Source organism: Phyllopteryx taeniolatus, chromosome 6 (assembly GCF_024500385.1).
Source record: "Phyllopteryx taeniolatus isolate TA_2022b chromosome 6, UOR_Ptae_1.2, whole genome shotgun sequence".
Taxonomy (NCBI): domain Eukaryota; kingdom Metazoa; phylum Chordata; class Actinopteri; order Syngnathiformes; family Syngnathidae; genus Phyllopteryx; species Phyllopteryx taeniolatus.
The window spans coordinates 17,514,358-17,536,622 of NC_084507.1; the positions used below are offsets into that span (position 1 = coordinate 17,514,358).

Below are 22,265 nucleotides of genomic sequence, written 5' to 3' on the forward strand. Positions count from 1 at the left end.
ACACGCTGCCTATTTTGGAGGCTCGGAAAGTACATATATTTTTAAAATAACTGTCAAATAGTTTCATAATACCTAACTCAATCAATCACTGAGTAATGTAAAAGGGAAATACTTATTTGGGACTGCGCATTCCCGTAGTGACGTACACATCGTGCGACCGTTGGATAGTGGACACAGGAGAAGGCAAGATGGCGGCCGCCAACGGGAAGAAGCGTGGCCTCGAACATTTGGACGAATATGAACCAAAAGCTGCCAAACATCTCCGCAGCCTGCACGATCGCATGGCGGAGAGGCGACTGGTTGTCATTCTGGAGGGCTCCTCGCTGGAGACAGTCAAGGTAAAACTAAGGCCAAGTCCTACAGTTTGTTGCCTAGTCGTCATAGCTGCTTTAACTCAACTGGGGATAAAAAGTTTTTTTTGTGTTTTAACTGGTGCGAACAATACATTTGTTGTATTTAACTAAATTGTATACACTACATCTTTTTCGTTAAATATATATACACTTTTAGGTAAGTGGATGTGTTATGACATACTAAATTTGTGTTGAAGTAAATGAATGATTGCTTAGATGTTTTTAAATGTTTTCAAATATTACAGGTTGGCAAAACCTTTGAGCTGTTGAACTGCGACCAACACAAAAACATCATCATCAAAAGTGGAAGAAATCCAGGAAATGTTAGACCAGATATCACACATCAGGTAATCATTTTTATTTATCTCCATTTATGTTATTGAAGCAGCATTTATACCCTAGGAGTGAATCTCAAAAGTGTGGTATGCAGCTTTGATAGTTTTGTATCCTGCAAATGAGTCAGCATTACTCTGACAATCGTAAACCCAATACATATTGAGGTGGTTTCGGTAACACCGCCTTAAAGAAAATGGGGTCTTGGGAATTATAAACAATTAGCTGAATAATACTAACATGAATGATGTGGTTGACAAATTATCTTCTGCATGTGTGTGCATACATTCACACAAGCATTTTGTGATAATCTAAACATGAGATTTTCCTCCACTAGTGTCTGCTCATGTTGATGGACAGTCCACTGAACAGAGCGGGCCTGCTGCAGGTTTACATCCACACTGAGAAGAACGCACTAATAGAGATCAACCCGCAGACGCGCATCCCCAGAACCTTTTTGCGCTTCTGTGGCCTTATGGGTAAATGAAAACTGAATAAACATTACTTTTATAACAATAACTGGTCAAATACAGTTGTACCTTGACTTTTGAGTGCCCCAACTCAGTTTTTCACATTACGAGCCGTTATTTGCTTTATTTATATAATTGTGTTTGACTGTTTGTCCCATTCAATAAATGGCTGAAATTGCATCAGGGACTTCTTTTTTTTCCTACTTTCACTCGATCAGCAGCGCGTCTGAAACCAGCTCACAATACAAAGCAAAATATCTAAAAACTCAAGTGTTGGGCATGTAAGTAGGGCTCCAACTAACGATTGAATAATCGATTAATCTGTCAATTTTTTTTTATTCAATTGGATGAATAAAATTGACATCCCTTTTATTAAAAACACGACATTTCAGACTGACAATGCAGAAAATGCACAAATGTAAATTGATTACGATTCAGTTACTCGGTTGGTCCCTAACATGTTAGAAAATGTTTACATTCTTTTCAAAGTAAAAATGTTTGCAAATGTATTAACGAAAGAGTAAGATAATCGAGCTGCTTTATTATGTCAAATTAATATTTACTGTTGAGAGGCTGAAATTCTGATGATTTGTACAATTTTATGTTAAGGTCTTTAAACGATTATGAACAATTGTTATCGATTAGTTGATTAATTGTTGCACCTCTACTTGTAAGTCAAGGTCCCACTGTATGAGTAAATTGAGTTCTGTCCACTTACAGTTCAGCTGCTGCACAAGTTAAGCGTGCGAGCGTCCGACGGTCCTCAGAGGCTCCTGAAAATGATAAAAAATCCTGTGTCAGACCACCTGCCGCCCGGGTGCCCGCGCATCTCCACCTCCTTCTCCGCCGGAGAGGCCGTGTGCCCCCGCTCTGTGGTGCCAGAGGGGCCGGCGGCCGTGGTCATTGGAGCATTTGCGCATGGAGCGGTGAGTCACAGTGGCCTTTTTTGGCATCTCCAGTCAGAATGTAGGCTTGTTTCACTCATCAGCGTCTTTTACAGGTGAATGTTGACTACACCGAGAAGACCGTGTCTATCAGTAACTACCCGCTCTCTGCCGCACTCACCTGTGCCAAGATGTGCTCGGCTTTTGAGGAAGTTTGGGGTGTCTTGTGATTAACATTGGCCTGCTGCTGACTGGGCAGAAACCCATCCACAAACCTTTTGTATAGACTAACAGGACACAGTGGAAGTGTTGCACCAAATTTCCCACACATGGACATTACATGGATCCTGTTTTTGTATGATGGTAATCTTATTACCCAGACATTTTTCTATAATGATGATATCTGCACAGAAGACTATCTTCTCCTGTTGAATCAATTTCATGGAATTTGTGTTATTCATAATACAAACGTTTAAATGTCTTTTTTTCATTGACTCCACAAGTCATTACATTCAACTTTTTTTTTTATATCCAGGTCCATAAAGGGTTTATAGAGGAGCATTTTACAGGGAGGAATAAAAAGTACCTTAAGTACATAATGAACGTGTAATTTTTAAATAAAGGGGCAGTTAAAAATACATTTTGAGCATGCCACACAGGTCTACTAATACTAGCACTCCATACTACAGGTGGTAACTCAACTGAGCAATTCAACTTTGTAATATTTTTGCTGATACAGCAATTACATATCTGCAGATAATCATCTTTAACAGTGCAATAGCTATATAAAGAAAACGTTCTATGAATATAAAACATTGAATATACTCGATTAATCGTTGAGACATTTTTTTAACTTAAAATTGTCCAAATTTCAGTCTCTAAACAAATATATTTCTGTAGCCCTCCGTGAAAGCAGATTCTTTGTTTTGTCAAAATAAGACCTTTGCAAATACCTTTTCTGACATGTTACAGACCAAACCAGTAACTGAACCATAATCAATTTATGTTTCTGTATTGTCAATTTGAAATGTTTTTTTGTGGTTTGTTTTTTTAAATAAAGGGATGGAAATAAATTAAATTCAATCATTAAAATAATCGTCACTTGCCGCCCTAGTCCAATATAAAGTCGGTGTTTTTTGTTCAGGAGCAAGCAGAGTACTGATACATTAAGAACAACAGGAATTAAGACAAATTTAGTGTCAGAAATGCCAAATTGCTCTGCAGTCATTGCAATATATTGTAGAAGGTAATACAGCCACATAAGACATGTTTTCAAACATAATTTAGCAGTGTTGACAGTAAAACTAGGAGAATACTGAGATTCACGTTAAAAGTTACATTTCTAATACATTTTCAGTCGTGGCCTCATGCTGAGCTACCACACAAGCATAAACCCTAGGTTCCCAATTGTTTAATATTCAGCTTGCAAAGGCACCTTCCCACTTTCAAATGACAAGTCACATACAATCAACAAAATGTTGGGGAATCAATCAATAGACTCCTGAGAAGCAGGAACGGGCATATTTAGTCATTTGGGGGGCTAAAGCAAACCCAGTCATGGGTCCTCCATAACTAGTGTAATGCAAAGATTTTGAATGTTTATCAGCAACTAAAAAGTTTAAATTTGAGAAAATTCTGAAGTACTTCCTGAGTTAGCTTAAGTCCTTCAAATCCATCTTGAGGATTAGTATGTAACAAGTGAATCATCTCAACACTTTCACTGTAATTAATAAGAACAATCACTATCTTACCATTTTGACTGCTCACATCTTTGTATTCAAAACAGTGACGCATGCCACTTTCCACCTCTACTGGACCCTCCTCAGGTGACACTGACAGCAGTGCTACTGCGACTGGCAATAGCTCTTGCCAGTGTCGGCGTCATGAGGGGGGCATTTACTCAATTAAGATTTTTGATAAACTGTACTTGTCAGAGTACGTTAACTGCACCGTACATTTTACTTTTACTCGAGTATTTATGTGAAGAAAGATCGATACTTTTACTCCCTTACAATGATCGACATGCCGTTCGCTACTTTTATTTATCCATTCTTGCGTGTGTGCGTCTATTTTTAGACTCCATCTTCGACTTCCGCATAGGGCGCCCGTTGCGCCAATCAAACGGAATCACTTGTCATTTGACTCCTATTCACCAATCAGACAACACAAGACAGTCACATGACTGTGCACGTAGCCTTTGCGAGCCAATCAAATTAACTCATTTGGGGGGGGGGGGGGGGGGGGAACAGCCGTGCGAGTGTGTTTACTTTACAGACTCTAAAAAACAACAGCTTTGTCATGCAGCTCTTAAATTCTGACTGCCCAAACTTGGGATATTTCAGCCCACTTCTAACTTGAGAAAACAACTTGCGGTAAATTGCAGATGTTTCTATTGCTGTTTTGGCAACATTAGCCCTATCCTATGGTGTCGCACACACAATCACTAAGTCTGAAGCAAACAGCTTTATCATGAAATTATTTAAGCGAATAAAGCAAATAATGTTTATGTAGGGCCCAATGCATGTGTTGTTGGTTTTTGGGCAGTTAAAAATTGAAATGGTGGGAGGTGTGTGTCGACTCCAATATATTATTATTTTTTAATTTTATTTGATGTTCGGGCTCCGATTTAAAAAATACAAAATCAGAAATCACTCACAAGTTACTCTTTACTTGAGTAGTTTTTTCCATTGAGTACTTTCTTACTCAAGTAAATATTTAAATGAATACTTTTTACTTTTACTTGAGTCATATTATTCTAAAGTATAGTACTCATACTTGAGTACAATATTTGGCTACTCTACCCACCTCTGATAATCTAACCAAAGTCTAAATTATTTATTTCAGCAACTAACAGTGAGATAAAGATAAGATAATAAAAAAAAAAGAAAAACGTTGTGTATAATTTGCATATAGTCACGTCACTTCCGGTTAAAGTACTGTATCATGCGTTTGATCATCAGTGAGCTGACTGCTTTCAAACTTAGCCTTGCATTTGACGCATCCGTAGCAGTTGCCATTTTTTAAAAATGTTTTTAAGAATCTGATTTCAGACTACAATACTAATTGCTTTCAATCATAAAAACTCCATATTAATCAGTTTTTATGAGATGTTTGGGGAAATCCCAGAATACAAGGCAAATGCCTATGTTTACATAATGGTAAGTCCCGCCCCCGTCCCCAGGTTGGAATTACAGAGCTAATTTTTCACACAATGGACCTCGACAGTTTATTTTTCGACAGAACACAAATAAACACCGAACATATCTGTGCGACTAATATAGCACGCAAACAAGGCTCACATACAAAAATAGTCATCTTACACATTGTGTAGGCTATCTACAGTGGGTATGGAAAGTATTCAGACCCCCCTTAAACTTTTCACTCTTTGTTATATTGCAGCCATTTGCTAAAATCACTCATGTTAAATGTTTTTCCTCAATGTACACACAGCACCCCATATTGACAGAAAAAAAAAAACGGAATTGTTGACATTTTTGCAGATTTATTAAAAAATAAAAACTGAAATACACACAGCTATACGTATTCAGATAGTATTGCTCAGTATTTAGTAGAAGCACCCTTTTGAGCTAATACAGCCATGATTCTTTTTGGGAATGATGCAACAAGTTTTTCACACCTGGATTTGGGGATCCTCTGCCATTCCTCCTTGCAGATCTTCTCCAGTTCTGTCAGGTTGGATGGTGAACGTTGGTGGGCAGCCATTTTCAGGTATCTCCAGAGATGCTCAATTGGGTTTAAGTCAGGGCTCTGGTTGGGCCATTCAAGAACAGTCACGGAGTTGTTCTGAAGCCATTCCGTCGTTATTTTAGATGTCTGCTTAGGGTCATTGTCTTGTTGGAAGGTGAACCTGCGGCCCAGTCTGAGGTCCTGAGCACTCTGGAGAAGGTTTTCGTCCAGGATATCCCTGTACTTGGCCGCATTCATCTTTCCTTTGATTGCAACCAGTCGTCCTGTCCCTGCAGCTGAAAAAACACCCCCACAGCATGATACTGCCACCACCATGCTTCACTGTTGGGACTGTATTGGACAGGTGATGAGCAGTGCCTGGTTTTCTCCACACATGCCACTTAGAATTAAGGCCAACAATTTGTATCTTGGTCTCATCAGACTAGAGAATCTTATTTCTCACCATCTTGGAGTCCTTCAGGTGTTTTTTAGCAAACTCCACGCGGGCTTTCACGAGTCTTGCACTGAGGAGAGGCTTCCGTCGGGCCATTCTGCCATAAAGCCCCGACTGGTGGAGGGCTGCAGTGATGGTTGACTTTCTAGAACTTTCTCCCATCTCCAGACTGCATCTCTGGAGCTCAGCCACAGTGATCTTTGGGTTCTTCTTTACCTCTCTCACCAAGGCTCTTCTCCCCCGATTGCTCAGTATTTCCGGACGGCCAGCTCTAGGAAGGGTCGTCCAAAACGTCTTCCATTTAAGGATTATGGAGCCCGCTGTGCTCTTAGGAACCTTAAGATTCTCATTTGCTCTGACATGCACTGTGAGCTGTAAGGTCTTATATAGAAAGGGGCGTGGCTTTCCTAATCAAGTCCAATCAGTATAATCAAACACAGCTGGACTCCAATGAAGGTGTAGAACCATCTCAAGGATGATCAGAAAAAATATACAGCACCCGAGTTAAATATATGAGTGTCACATCAAAGGGTCTTAATAGTTGTGGCTGTGGGATATTTCAGTTTTTCTTTTTTAATAAGTCTGCAAAAATTTCAACAATTCCATTTTTTTCTGTCAATATGGGGTGCTCTGTGTACATTAATGAGGAAAAAAATTATATTAAATTAAGATTTTAGCAAATGGCTGCAATATAACAAAGAGTGAAAAGTTTAAGGGGATCTGAATACTTTCCGTACTTACTGTACACATCACTTGTGTGAATGCAACAACAGTTTGCCTTTGTATATACACAATGTTACAGCGCAGTGGAGGATATGATTTACCTGTACTGTTCAAAAAGTTGCCATATTATGGAAAATTGACTTTTTATTGTTTGTGTCCAAATAGTTGGGTCTCTGGTGTGAGTGTGAAATTCTGCACTTACACCCTGCTGTACATAACAGTGGGGTAGAAGTGCAGATTTGAGTTTGAGTTGAGTATTGGGGTTTGACAATGTGTCCATGCACCACATACACACAATATAGTGTATGAACTGATGCCTCCACGAGTTAAAACGCTTTTGTTGTCCCTAAGGGCGCTTGCTTTTTGTCCCACACTGGGCTCTGCTTCCATTAGTAGCACTCGCTATCGAGCTGCAACATGCTCACTCGCCTGTCGAGATCCGGCCCACTAGTCATCACGGTAATGAAAGCCAGACCTGCTATTGGCTCAGCAGTTTGTGGGGTGGAATGAGGGCTGGCTCACTTGCAGAACAGGGGCTATTTTCGTCAAAGCAAGGTATGGGGTTTGTAAAGTGTATAATTCTCGATCTTCAGACATAGACATATGTTATTAAGACACCCGAGAACTGTTTTAAATTGTGGAAAAAAAAGCGTAATGTGTCCTTCAAACATATTCAGCATCCATGCGACGAATGTCGCGGAGTTGTTTTAGGGCATTGCAGGTTTGGGGGGCAAAGACGAGATTTGGCACAGATGGCTGTGATGAGGAAGGACGGCTCCAGAGGCATCAAGTGGTGATACTGGTCAGCGTCACAGTTGACCTGCGGGACGAGGACACACGCGAGTTGATGAAGAGGCAGGTCTGGTCTGATTTATCGATTTTATATCAATTGAGAGTTTGTCGGGATGTTAAATTTACGACTGTCACAATATTTAACAACTTTTCAACAGTTCCCCTAAGGTGATACTGAAGAAAAAAACAACAACTTTGCTTTCCCTCACAAAGTTTTACAAAATCTTGCAAAAACTGAGAGGCAACACATTTTTGCATGTTACTGTCCTTCTGGGTCAACTTTCGGATAAACAAAATTCATTCAGTTGATGCAAGTTAATGCTTGGAAATAGACAATTTCAATGCTTGAAAAATAAAAATCCCAGAAGAAAAAAATAATAAATTAAAATTCCTCTAGGGACAATTCCAATCGTAAAACGGATTTTTGTGGAAAAAAAACAAACAACAAAAGAGCCATTTTAGGCCGATATCGCCCAGCCCTATGAAGAGGCAAGAAATGTGAGAGAAGAAAAGAAGTACCTGAGAGAATGCCATAAAAAACAGACGAGTGCGTGAGAATCCTGAGATGGACGTATCTGCCGGTTGCTTCTTCAGACTCTTCTGATATGCCTGTCAAACAAATCACTGTTACTGTCTTACACTTGTGCAGTAAAAATGTAAAAATTGCTGATTTCTGACCTTCAGCGCTATCTGCAGTGCCGAATATTGCACCCACACTTCCTGCTGCGGAGCTGCAGGTAGCGGAAGCGCCTCACTGTCCTTGTAGGTCACGGTGCGGTAACTTGACCAAACACACTGCCCCAAAGCACCCACCGTTGCACTCTTGGCGTGAACTACAAAAACAAAACAAAAAAATGGAGTGTTTACATTTGCCTCTAAAGCACTGATGTCAAACGTACGGTCCGGGGGCCAGAACCGGCCTGGCAGGAGGTCCAATCTGGCCCGTGGGGATAGAGAACTCATTAACTACAATTTTTAAAACAAAAGCAGGCCTAACTGTTGTTGATAATTTTGTCCACTGGAGGTCGCACTGATAAATGACCACTTACCACTTAAATGACATTCTGAAATTGGCTGCTACTCAAGATTTGACACCTGATGTTAATACACTTGTGAACGCTAAACGATGCCAGCGCTCAGGAGCAAATCCTACTTTATATAAAATGCTTTGCCACCTTTGCACTTTGAAGAATATAGTTCTTTCACAATGAATGCATCCTGTAGTAATTTCTTAAGACATTGACGACATCAATTCAAAAGAGACTGGTTTTGTGGAACCCTTTTATGTTTTTGTTTTTTTGTGCAATGCCACAACTTGTACATATTTTTATATATACATTTACAAAGTAGGCGGATAACTGCATCCTCTTTCTGATTCGTTACCACTTTACGTAGTTTGTATGGTTGCCTGGTTGTCAAGATATCCAGATGGCTGTGGGAATTTATGTAAATTTAAAATGATTTCTAGAGCCTAACAAGTTGTGTTATAAACAGTATATATACAGTATAGATCCACTGATCTGTTTTGAAGTTGCTCACATGTAAATTCATAACACTTGAAATTACAAAGGTTTTTCCGACTGAGATTGAATTGAAATTTCAGATTGTTCACATGATTTGCACTTGTAATTATTTTCTCCTTAAAACTGGGAAAAATATGGAATCGTCGTTATTTATAGCTTATTAGGCCACGAATATACTCCCGCCCACCTGAGATCAAATTGGGGTGAATATGGCCCCTGAACTAAAATAAAGCTTTCTTACTGTCAGGTAGAAGCACGTGAAGGAGGTCTTTGGCCAGAAGGAAACCCATCACGCCGTAATTCATAGCTCTGTTTAATAAAGGAATCAAAGTGTCACTTTTACGGTTCACTGGACAACATCCAAGCTGCCTGCCAAGACCTTGAGGTACTGTATGTACGCATCCATTTATGAGGGCAGTGCAAACTGTACTCTTGTACTTATTTATTCTATATTTTAGTGTATTCGATCCCACATATGAAAGAGCCGTTAACATCATTAAGTCTCCTTGTACAGACAACTTTATCGTAATTGGGGTTGCACTGCGTGAGAAAAAAAGGGTCACACCGGATACTTACTGGTTTTCTGACCCTGCTGGATCCCCCTGCTACAGTAAAACTGCACATTTTAGCGTGGCCTTTTATTGTGTGCAGCCTAAGTCACACCTGTGCAATAATTATGTTGTCTAATCAGGATCTTGTTACGCCACACCTGTGAAGTGGATATGATTATCTCGGCAAAGGTGAAGTGCTCACTCACACAGATTTGGATTTGGGAAGAATATTTGAGGGAAACAGGCATTTTGTGTACAGTACATGAAAATAAATCAAAGATCTTTGAGTTCAGCTTTTTGATTAGTATAATTATGAAACTGACCTTTTTTTGAGATATTTTTTGAAAACCCCAAAAATCTAAAATGTTATGGAACATAATTATACAAAAGCTAACTCCAATAATTCCTTACCTTGGGTATGTGGGATGGAAGCGAGGAGGGATAAACATTCCCATGGGAATGATCAGCTCATTGCCCAGAAGAGATGGAGATGGTGGTAGACTTAGAAGCAAAGATCAACTGCAAATGTTAGTAGGAATCCATCCATCCATCCATCCATCCATCCATCCATCCATCCAGCCAGCCAGCCAGCCAGCCATTCATTCATTCTCTGAGCCGCGTCTCCTCACCAGGGGAGCCCATCCCAGCCACCATCGGGCAGGAGGCGGGGCACACCCCGAACTGGTTGCCAGCCAATGGCAGGGCAAGTATGAATACACACCATGTGATATTTACATTTTTTGAAAATGAGAAACTTACATATCAGCGTCATCACTGTCCGCATGCAAGAGTCTACTGCGCCTCTTTTGCAATAAGGACAGCAGCTGCAGGTAGTTTGAGAAGAAGCTGTGGATGCTGATGGACACCTGTAATTGCATAAGAGTGGCTGGAGGTCAATGATATTCTTCATTTCTGGACGCTTCGGGACTTCGCCAAGGCATTTTGGGGTACAATGCAGGCGGCAGATTTATTTTTCTTTCTTTCATTCTATTGAAAATGTTATATATTTTTTCAAGATTTCTAGAGTTGTACAGATTATCAGTCACATTAATGGTGGAAAATGTTTTGAAATGATTTATCTTGGTCATTTTTTTTGTTTTTTTTAAATCACTAAAACATGTCATATGAACAGGGGTGTGTTGGCTTTTTACATGCAGTACACTGAAAGAAAGGAAATGTATAAATAACTAGGATTACTAATTCCAGAATGAGCGGCCTATTTTGGAAATTCATTTACCTCTGAATAAAGCAGGTCAAGCTCAGCCTCACTAGAGTTTTCTTTTGTACTCACAATTCTTGGAGTTACGGACTGAACCTAAAGGCAGAAAAGTTGTCATTTATATCCATTGTCATTTTCTAAAACAAACTTATGTCCTAAATCACCTTATTCATAACAAACTGGAGAGTCTTCTTGTCGCTCCACTTGAGCTCGTGCAGTTGTGACTTGAAGGAAGACAGGATGTTTTCACTAAGCTCCTCTGCCTGTCCAACAACAAAGGCGTTCAGTAGATATATCTCGGGTTAATGCGCTCGTGCGATGTCTCCTCACCTCTCTGCCAGTGACGTCTTCTCTAAACAGATGTGCCAGAACCCCGTTGAATCCTCGCTCGGTTTCCAGCACGCAGCGTTTCCAGCGAGGGGCCGCTGTGAAGAGCTCACTCAAAGCGTTTGTTTTTGAGTGAAGATTGCGTTGCCTCACTCCTGTGTCACCCAGATCCGCTGACAAATTATTCGCCGTGTCTGAGAATCTTGAGTCCAGAGCGGGCAGTAGGGTGTGCAGCAAGTTGAGCACCATGAACGTGTGGAGGGGGCCGCTGGGCAGAATGACAGGGAGTCGGAGATTAAGCACGGGACGCGCGTGAGAGACGGTGCATTGTGGTTCACTTACAGTACCTGGAGCTCAGTTCGTGGCCGCTCATCCAGTTGCTGATGATGTGGGACATCTGCACGATATAAGGCAAGTTGTGCAGGAGGATGTGGTCGTCTTCAAAGAGTGGCTGTGAATGGAACGCAGCCTGCAGGCAACCCAACCAGTCAATAGCTGGGGCTTTATGCTGTGGATATACATGGGATGAGATGAATACAACAGCAGGGGACCCAATCTGGATAATTACAGGGGGTTAAGTTCAGTTCCTATGAGTAGGGCAGAAACATGATTCAAATTTGTAAGTCGGAACACGCCGTGGTCTGTCACTAATGAGGCTAACGCAGTAGTAAAGTCATAATTACAGTTAACAGTATGAAAAATACTTTTAGTACTTATTAAGTACGGCAGTAATTGAACGTGCCGCGTGAAGAAGTATTCTTTCACCGCTGCACAAAGTAGTTCATCGCGCAACATTTGTAACCTCGAAACATCGTTTGTTGCTACCCTCGAAAAACGAGAACCCCCTCTATTGGACCCTAAGGTTATTGTTGTGTCTTTTCCATGGGTACAGAATATGGACTAAAGTCTAAACCCCTTAGAACTATTTGCAGAGTAACTTATAATATGAAATAATCAGGATACTTTACTAAGGTACCATGATACAATTGTGTAATAATCAACATACAGTGTAAGCTTCAAAATCAAACACAATCCCTTCCGTGACATTGGTTGACTTCCAAGTTGTTTTAAATTTGAAAAAAAAAATTTTTCCCACATAGGAACGCCCATGCACAAAATTTTTAACTGTTACACAAGTGTAGTGGAAATCGATCGTTAGGTTAGGTCGTTATGTGCGATTAATTCATTGATTAAGAACATAATGCCAGCACTGTACCTATGATCTAATAAATGAAAGTATAACTTTCAATAGAACAATTTAAACGTAGCAAAATACTAGTTTAAATTTACCTCGGAACACTGCCCAATTTTACTAAAAACAGGGAGAATTAGTTCAGTCTTGGATCTTAAAGGCTGCTACTATGTAAAATAGAGTTTTTTTCTCTGTGTACATAGGCCACATTTTTTTCAACACACACAAAACACAATCCAGTTCTTTATATACCGTAGGATCAATTTAATAACAAAACTAACGTTGGAGCTTGAAATGAGTGCGTGATATGGACTTGATCTACAGCAGCTGAGATTTAGGACGTAGTTTGTATTACGCTAAATTTACACACCCTAAAATAGCTAGTGCATCAACTCTGTTATTTTGATAAAGCAAGTCAAACTTCCTCTTAATCAAAAACCCTTTCCTACGTGTACTGCATATTGTGACATTAGGAAGTGGTGGCTTTACGCAAATGCTGCAGAGGTCCAAAAAGAATGCCCAAAAGACTCCAATAACACCACGAAAAGTTAACTCTATAAGTTGTCAACTCGCAAAGGCCGTAGCGTTGTCAAATAGACAAAAGTCCTTTGTTGCCATCTTGTGGCATCTCTAGGCAATTACAACCCTTTTTGGGTAGGTGTCAATTACTCGCCTATTTTTGCTACCCACTGGATGTCTAAAATGTGTGTTCCGAATCCATTGAAGTGAGGTAAAATACTAATACTAGCAGATGCAATGCCCGTAGCCAGGGCGTTTACCTGTAACTCCTTGATGGTCAAGCGCTGATAGAGCTGCCCTTTGGAACTGCGGTGGCTCAGAGGTGCTTCGGCCACAGCAAGCTCTGAAGACAGCGAGATGAATGCGCCAACGTGGATCATGCCGCTGCCCGGCGGGGCCCCCAGCAGCGCCAGGTGCCTATCGCATAAAGCCAAGAAAGGAAGCAGCGTCTATGCGAGGATGAGGAGCAACAGTGTGTAAGTATCACAGCATAGAGACCCGCGAGTGTATCATTTAACCAACCTCCTTTGTAACTTGAGTCTTCTCAGTCTCGTTGTTCCATTCAATAGGGATCAACAGGTCAGGCTGATCGATCTGTCGGCACAGTGATGGCGTAAACACGGGGTTCCCGTGGCAACGTGAATTCATAAGACAGACCTGTATGTATCGTTTGGTCCTCTTGCCAGCCGTGTCCGTAGGGTCTTCGTCGACGTATACGTTGAAGAAAGGGAAGGTGGCGTAGTCTCTCATCAGCACGCTGAGGGTGGAGTTGAAGTCGGTCTGATTCCACTGGCCTGAGACTGACCAACCTCCAAGCTGCAACCACAGAGAAAGAACAAAGAACAAGTGTGAATATAGAGGAAATAAGTAAATATAATAGTGGTACTTCTTTTTGTAGTTACTCATCTGCAGAAAATACTACGAATATGGGGTAAGGCTTTGGTAAAAAGGTAGACCTCCACTGGTACAAATGCACTCTTACAGTAAATGTTTTCCATAATAGTATCTCTTTAATTTTGTTCCCACAAATAATAATATTACTTAAAACTTTATATATCAAATTATCATAGTTATTATGATACATTGATTTTATTTATAATTAATACCAAAAAAAATGAAAGAAAGTAAATAATCAGTTTTAATGATCATAATTTTACTACCTTTACCATAGATGCCAGACCATATTTAATATTTGTAACACCTATTGTTATTGTAACGTATTACATTGTATCACTCAAATAAAAGTGTGCCGATGCACACTACACAATTGAGATCAGGATAGAAATAGTCATGATGGTAATATTTAAAAAAAAAATCTGCAATATTTCGACACATTGAACGATAGAAATAATGATTTGTAGCAAACCTGGAGAAATCCAGTGAATTCAATGTACCGGTACCCAAAAAATAACTATTACTTATATTATATGGCGGCATGGTGACCGACTGGTTAGGACATCCGCCTCACAGTTCTAAGGACCGGGGTTCAAATCCCGGCCTTGCCTGTGTGGAGTTTGCATGCTCGCCCCGTGCCCGCGTGGGTTTCCTCTGGGTAGTCGGGTTTCCTCCCACATCCCAAAAACATGCATGGTAGGTTCATTGAAGACTCTAAATTGCCTGTGGGTGTAAATGTGAGTGCGAATGGTTGTTTGTTTATGTGTGCCCTGCGATTGGCTGGAGACCAACTCAGGGTTTACCCCGCCTCTCGCCCAGAGTCAGCTGGCATAGGCCCCAGCACACCTGCGACCCCAGGAAGGATAAGCGGTACGGAAAATGGATGGATTGGATGGATTTAGATTATATGCATCGTTTCCTTTGTGTTTTTGCCATCAGAACAGAATAGAATGACACATTTTCAGTTTGGCACTATTATGCATTTACAGTTTTCACTGACATCGCAACCATTTGTTAGAAGAAAAAGTGTATATTATTGATTGTTGTTAACACTGGAATATAACATTCAAACAAAATTTGTTTTCATTGCTTTTTTTTTTTTTTTGTCCGTGTCTATTTGGACAATGCACTTGCTATCACAGTGGAGGCCACTATTATTTGAGGGACACCTGTTGTGTATCACTGACTCACTTTGTGGATGAGTGCGAGGAAAGGCTCCACTCCCGCAATATCCAAGGACTTGGTGTCCAAACAGGTGCGATAGAATCCTTTGGCTTTCTGCACAGCTGAACTTGCAAGCCCATCATTTGATTCTGAAATTTGGCACAATAAAGTGAAAAAGATACTTAATTGTCTCTCTTTTTTTTTTTTTTTTTTTTTTTTTTTAAATCATGAAATGTGGCTTAAGACTCCCTACCCAAAATCTCCCTGAGATACTGCAGAAGCTCAGTTTTTCTGTCCAGTGTCCTCTTTTCTTTTACATCTCTTCTGGATTTTTCTCTCTGTTGCCCCTGGACATCAGGGGAAGGTCTGTTGGATCTGCACGAGAACAGGAAGTAGTCACAGGGGTGTGTGAAGGGGTCTGCAGACATGGAGAGATGGACTGAGGCCCTCTGGCAGGCTGGGGAGTCACACGGAATGACTACAGGAAGGAGTGGAAGAAAAATTAGACCAATGGACAAAATCTACATTCAAGGTGTTTTTGTGTGTGTGTGCGGGCCCACCAAGGACTTCCTGGCTTTGGTTCCCGTGACGAAGAGAGTAAAAAGTAGTAATGAAAATGGCGCACAAACAGAAGCCCAGAATGAAGAGAGAGAGCGTACAGCTGCGCTTTATCCACGCTGGTTTAGTTCGTTCATTGGGTTGCTGGTTCTCGAGGTCTGGCTCTTGTTGTCGCTGTGGTGGCCACTTCTGAAGCTTCAGTTCGGTTTGTGGCTGGGCCTCTGCGGGGTCTTGATTGGGGAGATTCAGCTGTAACAGAGCTGGGGGATGAAGTACCCTCTCGGGTTCTGGCTGTGATGACTGCCCCGCTGATAACTCAGGCTATAAGGTATATGAAACAGTACAATCCTTTAACAATAGCAATGATGCTATTTAAATATATACAGCATCCTAGAAGTCACCTATAGACTTCCTTTTTCTACTTAGTTTCAGACATCATTCGGACAAAGTTTAAGCCATCACCATTTGACAGCTTAGGTTTTCTAGTTCTCGTAAGCATATCATTCCCTTGTCCAAGACACTCCAACTGACATTGTAGCAGCGTTGCAAATTTACTACCTGGTGAGAAGCTTCTCTTTCCCTGACTGCAGTTCACCGCCAGTTTGAGAAGCTGTCAAACTGCTCAACACGTTTACGTTATTTGTGGCAAGTTTCTCAAAATAGGATCTGTTCTTGACAAACCACACAGGGGAAAGCCTGCTGCTACTACCACTACAAACAAAATCACCAAACTCCCAGAGCAAGAGCTCGTGCAAAGCCAGAGAAAGTCTCTCCGGAGGATACACAACCCAGGAGCTCTAACCACTGCAGAGCGTGGTGCAATTGCGAGGAATTTAGGGATTTCATCATCCACAGTCCATAAAATCATCAGATAATCTGAAATCCCTGTATGTAAGCAGCAAGGCTGAAAACCAATATTGAATGGCCGTCAACCTTCAATCTCTCAGGCGGCACTGCATTAAAAATTGGAATCATGTAAAGGATATTGCCACGTGGGCTCAGGAACACATCAGAAAGCCACGGTCGGTTAACCCAGTTTGTCGCTACAAACAAATGCAAGTTAAAAAACGGTATGCGGGTGTGTTAATGTCCATGGCATGGGTAACTTGCACATCTATGGAGGCACAGTTAATACTGGAATGTACATACAGGTTTTGGAGCAACATATGCTGCCATCCAAGCAACATCTTTTCCAGGAATGTCCCCGCATATTTCAGCAAGACAATACCAAGTCACATTCTGCAGGTATTACAACAGCTTGGCTTCATAGTAAAAGAGTGAGAGTACTAGACTGGCCTGCCGGCAGTCCAGACCTGTCTCCCATTGAAAATATGTGGCACATTATGAAGCGCAGACTACAACAACGGAGACCCCGGACTGTTGGGCAACTTAAGTTGTACATCAAGCAAGAATGGGAAAGAATTACACCTAAAAAGTTTCAACAATTGGTGTCCTCAGTTCCCAAACGCTCATTGAGTGTTGTTAAAAGGAAAGGTACCACAGTGGTAAACATGCCCGTACCAGCTTTATTGGAACATGTGCAGGCATCAAAGTCCAAATGAGTAAACCCCCCACCCCCCCAAAAAAAATCACCCCCCACCCCCCAAAAAAAGTTAATCAGTTTCAGCATTAAATATCGTGTCTTTGTAGTGTATTTAATTGAATACAAGTTGAAAAGGGTTTAAAAACCATCGTACCGTTTTTTTTTTTTTACATTTTACACAACGTTCCAACTTCATTGAATTGGGGGTTGTACACAAAGAGTCAAAATAGTATTTGAATGCACTTCTCAGTCAAAAGGTGTTTACTAAAGGAAGTGGTTTGTCAAACACTGCACCCTCTGTCAGGGTTGTTTACTAGTAGTTATGGTCAGAGGCCAATACAAGAGAAAAAAAACACACTTTACTCTGTGTAGAAGTGTTGCACTGTGGGTTTGCGAAGGTAATCAAGACACTGACATAAACTCTAAATAGCAAATATATGCAGTATTTTTGGTCCTACCTCAAGAGTTTCACTCATTCTTAGCATGTGGACGTCTTTGGTGGCGTAGTCCATGTTTTGCATCTGATGTCTTACATGTGCTACAGCTTCGCCCCCACCCCCACATCCTTCGTCACACAGCTGTCATCTCAGCTTTTTATCTGCTGTTATCACTCAGGTCTTTCTCTTGCCAAACTGATAAAAAAAAAAAAAAACTCAAGAAAAAAACAACTCTCCGCTCCACCACAGATAATATATTCAGTTAGTGGCTCGTATATGCATGATGCATTGTAGTCTGTGAAGTGCAGACAAACAAGGTTCCACATCGCAACATTGGATACTCCCACTGTGTATCTATTAAAAGTGACAACACAACATTGGGGCCGATAAATACAGGCCAATCATTGGCTTTTGATTATAATTGAACTGCAATGGATAAGTGTAAACAAATTATAAAAGGTAAACATTCCCAGATACACACATGCTGTCGTCATTATCAGTGCAACTCATGACTGGTGGCGACTGATAGACGAGTGGGGTCCTGAGGGTCCACTAACAGCGTGCTGCATTTTCGTCGTCGAGGAGGGTGGGAAACACATTTTGTAGCTGTCACATGACAGACGATTGTGCATGTGTACCTAATGAAATGGCCAGTACAGTTTAGGAAATCAATCAAAGACATCCAATAACATTTTATTCATTTATTTTTTTCTTTGAAGGGGGCTAGATATTTTTTTTGAAACATATACATTCACACAAACAGTTTGTTTATATAAAAAAGTTATACAAAAAGGACAAGGCAACGTCACATCGGATGTATGCAGGCATCGTCTTAAGTATTTGAGCACGCAAAGGCATTTAAAGCTGTTGGTGCAGAAGACCGTATAATACTTGAGGAAAGCCAGCACCCACAGTACACAGCGAGCATGCAATGGTGAGTCACTACTGTCATGTTTTCTTGCACCGGACTCAGTGAGGAATACATTTCTATGGATGTAAACCAGCTTCCATTGTAAGGGACCGCCGGAATGCAATAGTGAACGATAGGAATGAAGACGTAAACAATACAGTACAATAAAATAATACAGAAGTAGAAAAGTTGAATAATGGAAGGTAATGGAAGGGTTTACTTTAAACTTAAGAGGAGATCATGGTCAAAGGACAGGGCTCAAAAATGAGTAAAAGAAGAAAAAAAAAATGTTCCAAGCACTTCCGTCATACAGCTTCTAAATATTTGGTCACTATGCTTCAAACATGTCACCTAAAAGTCTTGAAGGTAATTCCTAATGATAGAACAGCATACTTAGGTAGGAATATAAAAAAGGTCCATATATTATAATATTAGGTGAAGCAAATAGGTTCTAATGTGATGCAACAGAAAAACAATGCCTACCATTGTGTGCTTGGGCTTTAGAGTCAAAGTGGCACCAAGTATATTTCAGGAATAAATCACACAATGGGTCCTGTTTGTTGGTGACACTGTTAGCTACATGATGAGATCCCCATAATGGAATCTGTGCTGGTAAAGCTTTGCGTGGCTCTTTGTTCGCAGCTTGTCGAGCCATACAGAATGTGTTTAATACTTAACTCTGCTCTTGACTAGTTTCAATTACCGTAAGTGTTACCGAGTATTACATGCTGGCACGACGACTGCTTACGTCTTTTAAAATCTCCTCAACCAGCAGCCAAACGAAAGTGGCAATGAACAAACACAGGGGTCCCGCTGAGAGAATCTACTGTATGCGATTCTTATAGGCCATGAGAGCAGCAGATTGAGTGTTCTGAATTGCTCCCTGGTGCTACTGGACTGCTCTATGATCCAAGCGGTCTGTGCAAGATAGATGCGTTTTTAGCATAAACATACGACATCGAAAAGGCTTAGTCTACTCTAGAGGAAGAGCTCTGTGGCGGTGCAGTACATTACCTCTGCACTAAAGTGGATCGAACGAAGACGAGAGCACGCAGCACACCATGCAAAAAGCACCCTTTTTCACATAGGACATTCACACTAAACTAAGCCCTGTAACGCGAAGGCCGAAAGCTGAATGGAACCTGTGCTTTTGGATTTGGTTCAGATTTAACCGGAAGGGGGAGGGGGGGGGGGGGGGGGGGGGGGGGAAGGTTCATTGCGCTGTCTACTTGGCTCGCTTGGCGTGGCACTTCATACACAGGATACGACCATCCAGCGGATAGCAGCCGTTCTCGTCCGCTTCTATGGAGAGAGGGCGAGCACAGTCCTGTGGAACAGAACGGAGTCTAAAATCAACTTCATCTCCCAAACAGGTTCAGAAACACAACCATTATTGTCCAAACCGCCGTGAGTAGACCCCTAAGTGTAAAATGTTTTTTTTTGTGTTTGTTTTGTTTGTTTGTTTTTTGGAGCCCCCATTATTTTCCAGATCGAGTACAGCGCATTCTGACTTACTAACAAATTCGGGTTACATCGCGGTAGGAAAGAAACTGCCTCGTAAACCAAGGACCCCCTGTACATTAACTTATTACCATATTCCCTTGAATAGTAGCTTCGCAGATGCTTCATTGACTACAAACAAAAGCAAATCTCCTCAACTAAATGCCTCATTTTTCCCCAAAGGAAAAAAAACTGTGGTGACCTTTAATACCTCAGTTTACAGACGCTGTCGTTCACACGTATATTAAAAAAACTAAGTCCTGAGTGCATTTGAACTCTGCTTTGCCAAATAAAACCAAAGCACCTAGTGAAATACTTAAGTAATAAGTCTTACTGGCTACCACTCGACTGTTCCTTGTACAGTATAAAAGATTATCTTGCGCTTATCAGTTGCCAAACTACCTAGGTTTTTGCCGCTTCTCTGCATTTTCTCAACAAAGTTCATTTTATTTAGTTTCACAAAACATTATTTAGTATTGTAATATATATTATCATCATCATTAATGTATTTATTTGTGAGGGGAAAAAGTATATATAGCATTATGTTTTGTTTACATGTTCTCCCTGTGCTTGCATGTTTTATTTTGGGATTTCTCCCACATTTCAAAAACATGTTCATTGAAGACTAAAATGTCCATTTTATTTTTGTCTTTTTGTACCCAGTGACTGACTGAAACCAGTCTAGGGTGTACCCAGCTTCTCGTCCTAAGTCAGCTGGGACAGGCTCTAGTAACCCTGGATGTGTTTGTTTCAATAAAGCTCTGCCCTTTTGTTAAGACCTTACCCCTAAAGGCTTCTTTATACTCGCGCGAACAGCGACCGCTTTGACGTCACTGCGGCTGTCCCGGGCGTAGTTTGCCTTTATACTCGAGCGCAACCCATGCGCACAGTTTTGAAAAAGTACTGCAATTCACCTCCAAGTCGGGGCTGTCGCGACGGCTGGTATTGACTAGGACACCACAAGGTGGAGTTTCCTCTGCATTTTTTGGGCCATTTCCGGTAGCCGTTTTTACTTTCCTTTCAGTAACAAGGAACAAAGCAACAAGAATGCCGACCGTGGAACAGTGTCTGCTATAAAAAATTGACCTAGATGACCAGATGATACATTTAATTATGCTGCAAAATCGATCCCGAAGGCGTAGATAGTATATAGAACCAAGGGGCACGCTGAGTACGTCATCACAGCATGTGACTAAAACGGACCAATCACGAGAGATGATATCTGCGGCGTTCGACATGCAGCAACAATTTTTGCCGTGTGCGCGTCAAGCTACGCAGAGGGGCCGCACGGGGCAATTCGTCGGTCACGTGATGCAATGCGGGCGTTGTTGGCCGTGCGACCGTGGGAGTATAAAGAGGCCTTAAGGCCTCCCCATTAAAAAACACCTTAACCCTAGCAGACACCTGGGACTATATGAGAAATTCCACTATACGTTAAAGAATCCCATCTTACTTCACAGCGGTAACACTTAAGGTGGAAGTTCTTGTCGAGAGCCACAACTCTAACCGTCTCCTCGCTGCCTGGTGCTGGAATAATGGGCTCGTTGCAGCTGACACACAGCGGCGAGAAACGCCTGGAATGAAAAAGTAGTAAAGTAAGTGAACTTTCCACACACTGATTGGTATTAACGAGGGTTGACTCCACTACTGTTTTGCCCAGCTGTTCATTTCACTGGTGATTGCATCACGTTGATATGTATGACAATCACAGAAATTTGCACCTGTGGTAATCCTGGACACAGTAGGGGTTATTGTTGTCGTCGGTGATGAAGGGCGCCCCCTCCAGTATGCAAGAGCAGGTGCTGCAGCGGAAACAGTGGGAATGGAAACACTGACCGACCGCCTTCAGCACACGATCCGTGATTCTCTCCCCGCATCGGGAACACATCGCCAGAGAATTCTGTGGAGGAGCAAAGGGACCATGGCACACATCAACACAAGTTTGTGTAAACTATGTTGCATGTAATTGTTTTGCATTTTGCTCAAAAGTGTCCAATGAACCCTTGTTTCACCCCCACCCTATATTGTGGATTTGTACGCATTACTTTTTGGGGGTTTGACAGTATAAAGGCAAACCAAAATGTATAGCTGTGCCTTTGGTGTAGTACCACGTTGTGGCGCAACCTGCCGGGCAGCACTGAGGTCTGCTGGAAGACATGCAGCATAAGACAACACTGTACGCTCCAGTAATAGTGGTTGTTCCCACAGAGCAGAAAGAATATGAGTATTTTG

General features: G+C 41.4%; 3 protein-coding genes across 16 annotated transcripts in view; 1 reads left to right on the forward strand and 2 right to left on the reverse strand.

The window, feature by feature from the left end:
• Positions 1–34: 34 nt before the first annotated feature.
• emg1 (EMG1 N1-specific pseudouridine methyltransferase) lies at positions 35–2,521 on the forward strand. The gene is made up of 5 exons (XM_061777588.1): positions 35–338; positions 599–700; positions 1,024–1,165; positions 1,877–2,082; positions 2,157–2,521. The coding sequence occupies exons 1-5, from the start codon at positions 189–191 to the stop codon at positions 2,268–2,270; spliced, it is 714 nt and encodes a 237-aa protein (XP_061633572.1). The 5' UTR covers positions 35–188; the 3' UTR covers positions 2,271–2,521.
• Positions 2,522–5,252: 2,731 nt separating this feature from the next.
• Positions 5,253–18,160, reverse strand: kel (Kell metallo-endopeptidase (Kell blood group)). 2 transcript variants are annotated; one of them, XM_061777568.1, is made up of 17 exons: positions 17,645–18,160; positions 15,646–15,964; positions 15,339–15,563; positions 15,113–15,234; positions 13,685–13,843; positions 13,550–13,621; positions 13,288–13,476; positions 11,664–11,824; positions 11,320–11,584; positions 11,154–11,252; positions 11,008–11,085; positions 10,530–10,636; positions 10,182–10,271; positions 9,461–9,528; positions 8,375–8,529; positions 8,216–8,305; positions 5,253–7,724 (listed from the first exon to the last, which is right to left on the reverse strand). In XM_061777568.1, the coding sequence occupies exons 1-17, from the start codon at positions 17,705–17,707 to the stop codon at positions 7,578–7,580; spliced, it is 2,409 nt and encodes an 802-aa protein (XP_061633552.1). In that variant the 5' UTR covers positions 17,708–18,160; the 3' UTR covers positions 5,253–7,577. The 2 variants fall into 2 exon arrangements, 1 of the variants encoding a protein (XP_061633552.1); XR_009789134.1 differs by lacking the exons at positions 5,253–7,724; positions 8,216–8,305; positions 8,375–8,529 and having other exon boundaries at positions 9,470–9,528; positions 10,182–10,451.
• Positions 18,161–18,309: 149 nt separating this feature from the next.
• Positions 18,310–22,265, reverse strand: part of zyx (zyxin) — a 22,196-nt gene continuing 18,240 nt past the window's right edge. For all 13 annotated transcript variants that reach the window (XM_061777583.1, XM_061777575.1, XM_061777582.1 and 10 more), the window contains 3 exons: positions 21,755–21,933; positions 21,487–21,607; positions 18,310–19,860 (listed from right to left, as the gene is read on the reverse strand). In XM_061777583.1, the coding sequence (XP_061633567.1) occupies positions 19,759–19,860; positions 21,487–21,607; positions 21,755–21,933 (402 nt within the window). In that variant the 3' untranslated portion in view covers positions 18,310–19,758. The remainder of the gene's footprint in view (positions 19,861–21,486; positions 21,608–21,754; positions 21,934–22,265) is intronic.

What these genes read in the sequence shown, in the direction of transcription:
- emg1 (XM_061777588.1), top strand. Translation starts at nt 189, where the DNA reads ATGGCGGCCGCCAACGGGAAGAAGCGTGGCCTCGAACATTTGGACGAA. An exon ending in CCTCGCTGGAGACAGTCAAG is followed by an intron (nt 339 to 598) that starts GTAAAACTAAGG and finishes CAAATATTACAG; the next exon opens with GTTGGCAAAACCTTTGAGCT. An exon ending in GCGCTTCTGTGGCCTTATGG is followed by an intron (nt 1,166 to 1,876) that starts GTAAATGAAAAC and finishes GTCCACTTACAG; the next exon opens with TTCAGCTGCTGCACAAGTTA.
- kel (XM_061777568.1), bottom strand. Translation starts at nt 17,707, where the DNA reads ATGCAAAACATGGACTACGCCACCAAAGACGTCCACATGCTAAGAATG. An exon ending in AAGACGTCACTGGCAGAGAG is followed by an intron (nt 11,253 to 11,319) that starts GTGAGGAGACAT and finishes GTTGTTGGACAG; the next exon opens with GCAGAGGAGCTTAGTGAAAA. An exon ending in TTGACCTGCTTTATTCAGAG is followed by an intron (nt 10,637 to 11,007) that starts GTAAATGAATTT and finishes ATGCAATTACAG; the next exon opens with GTGTCCATCAGCATCCACAG.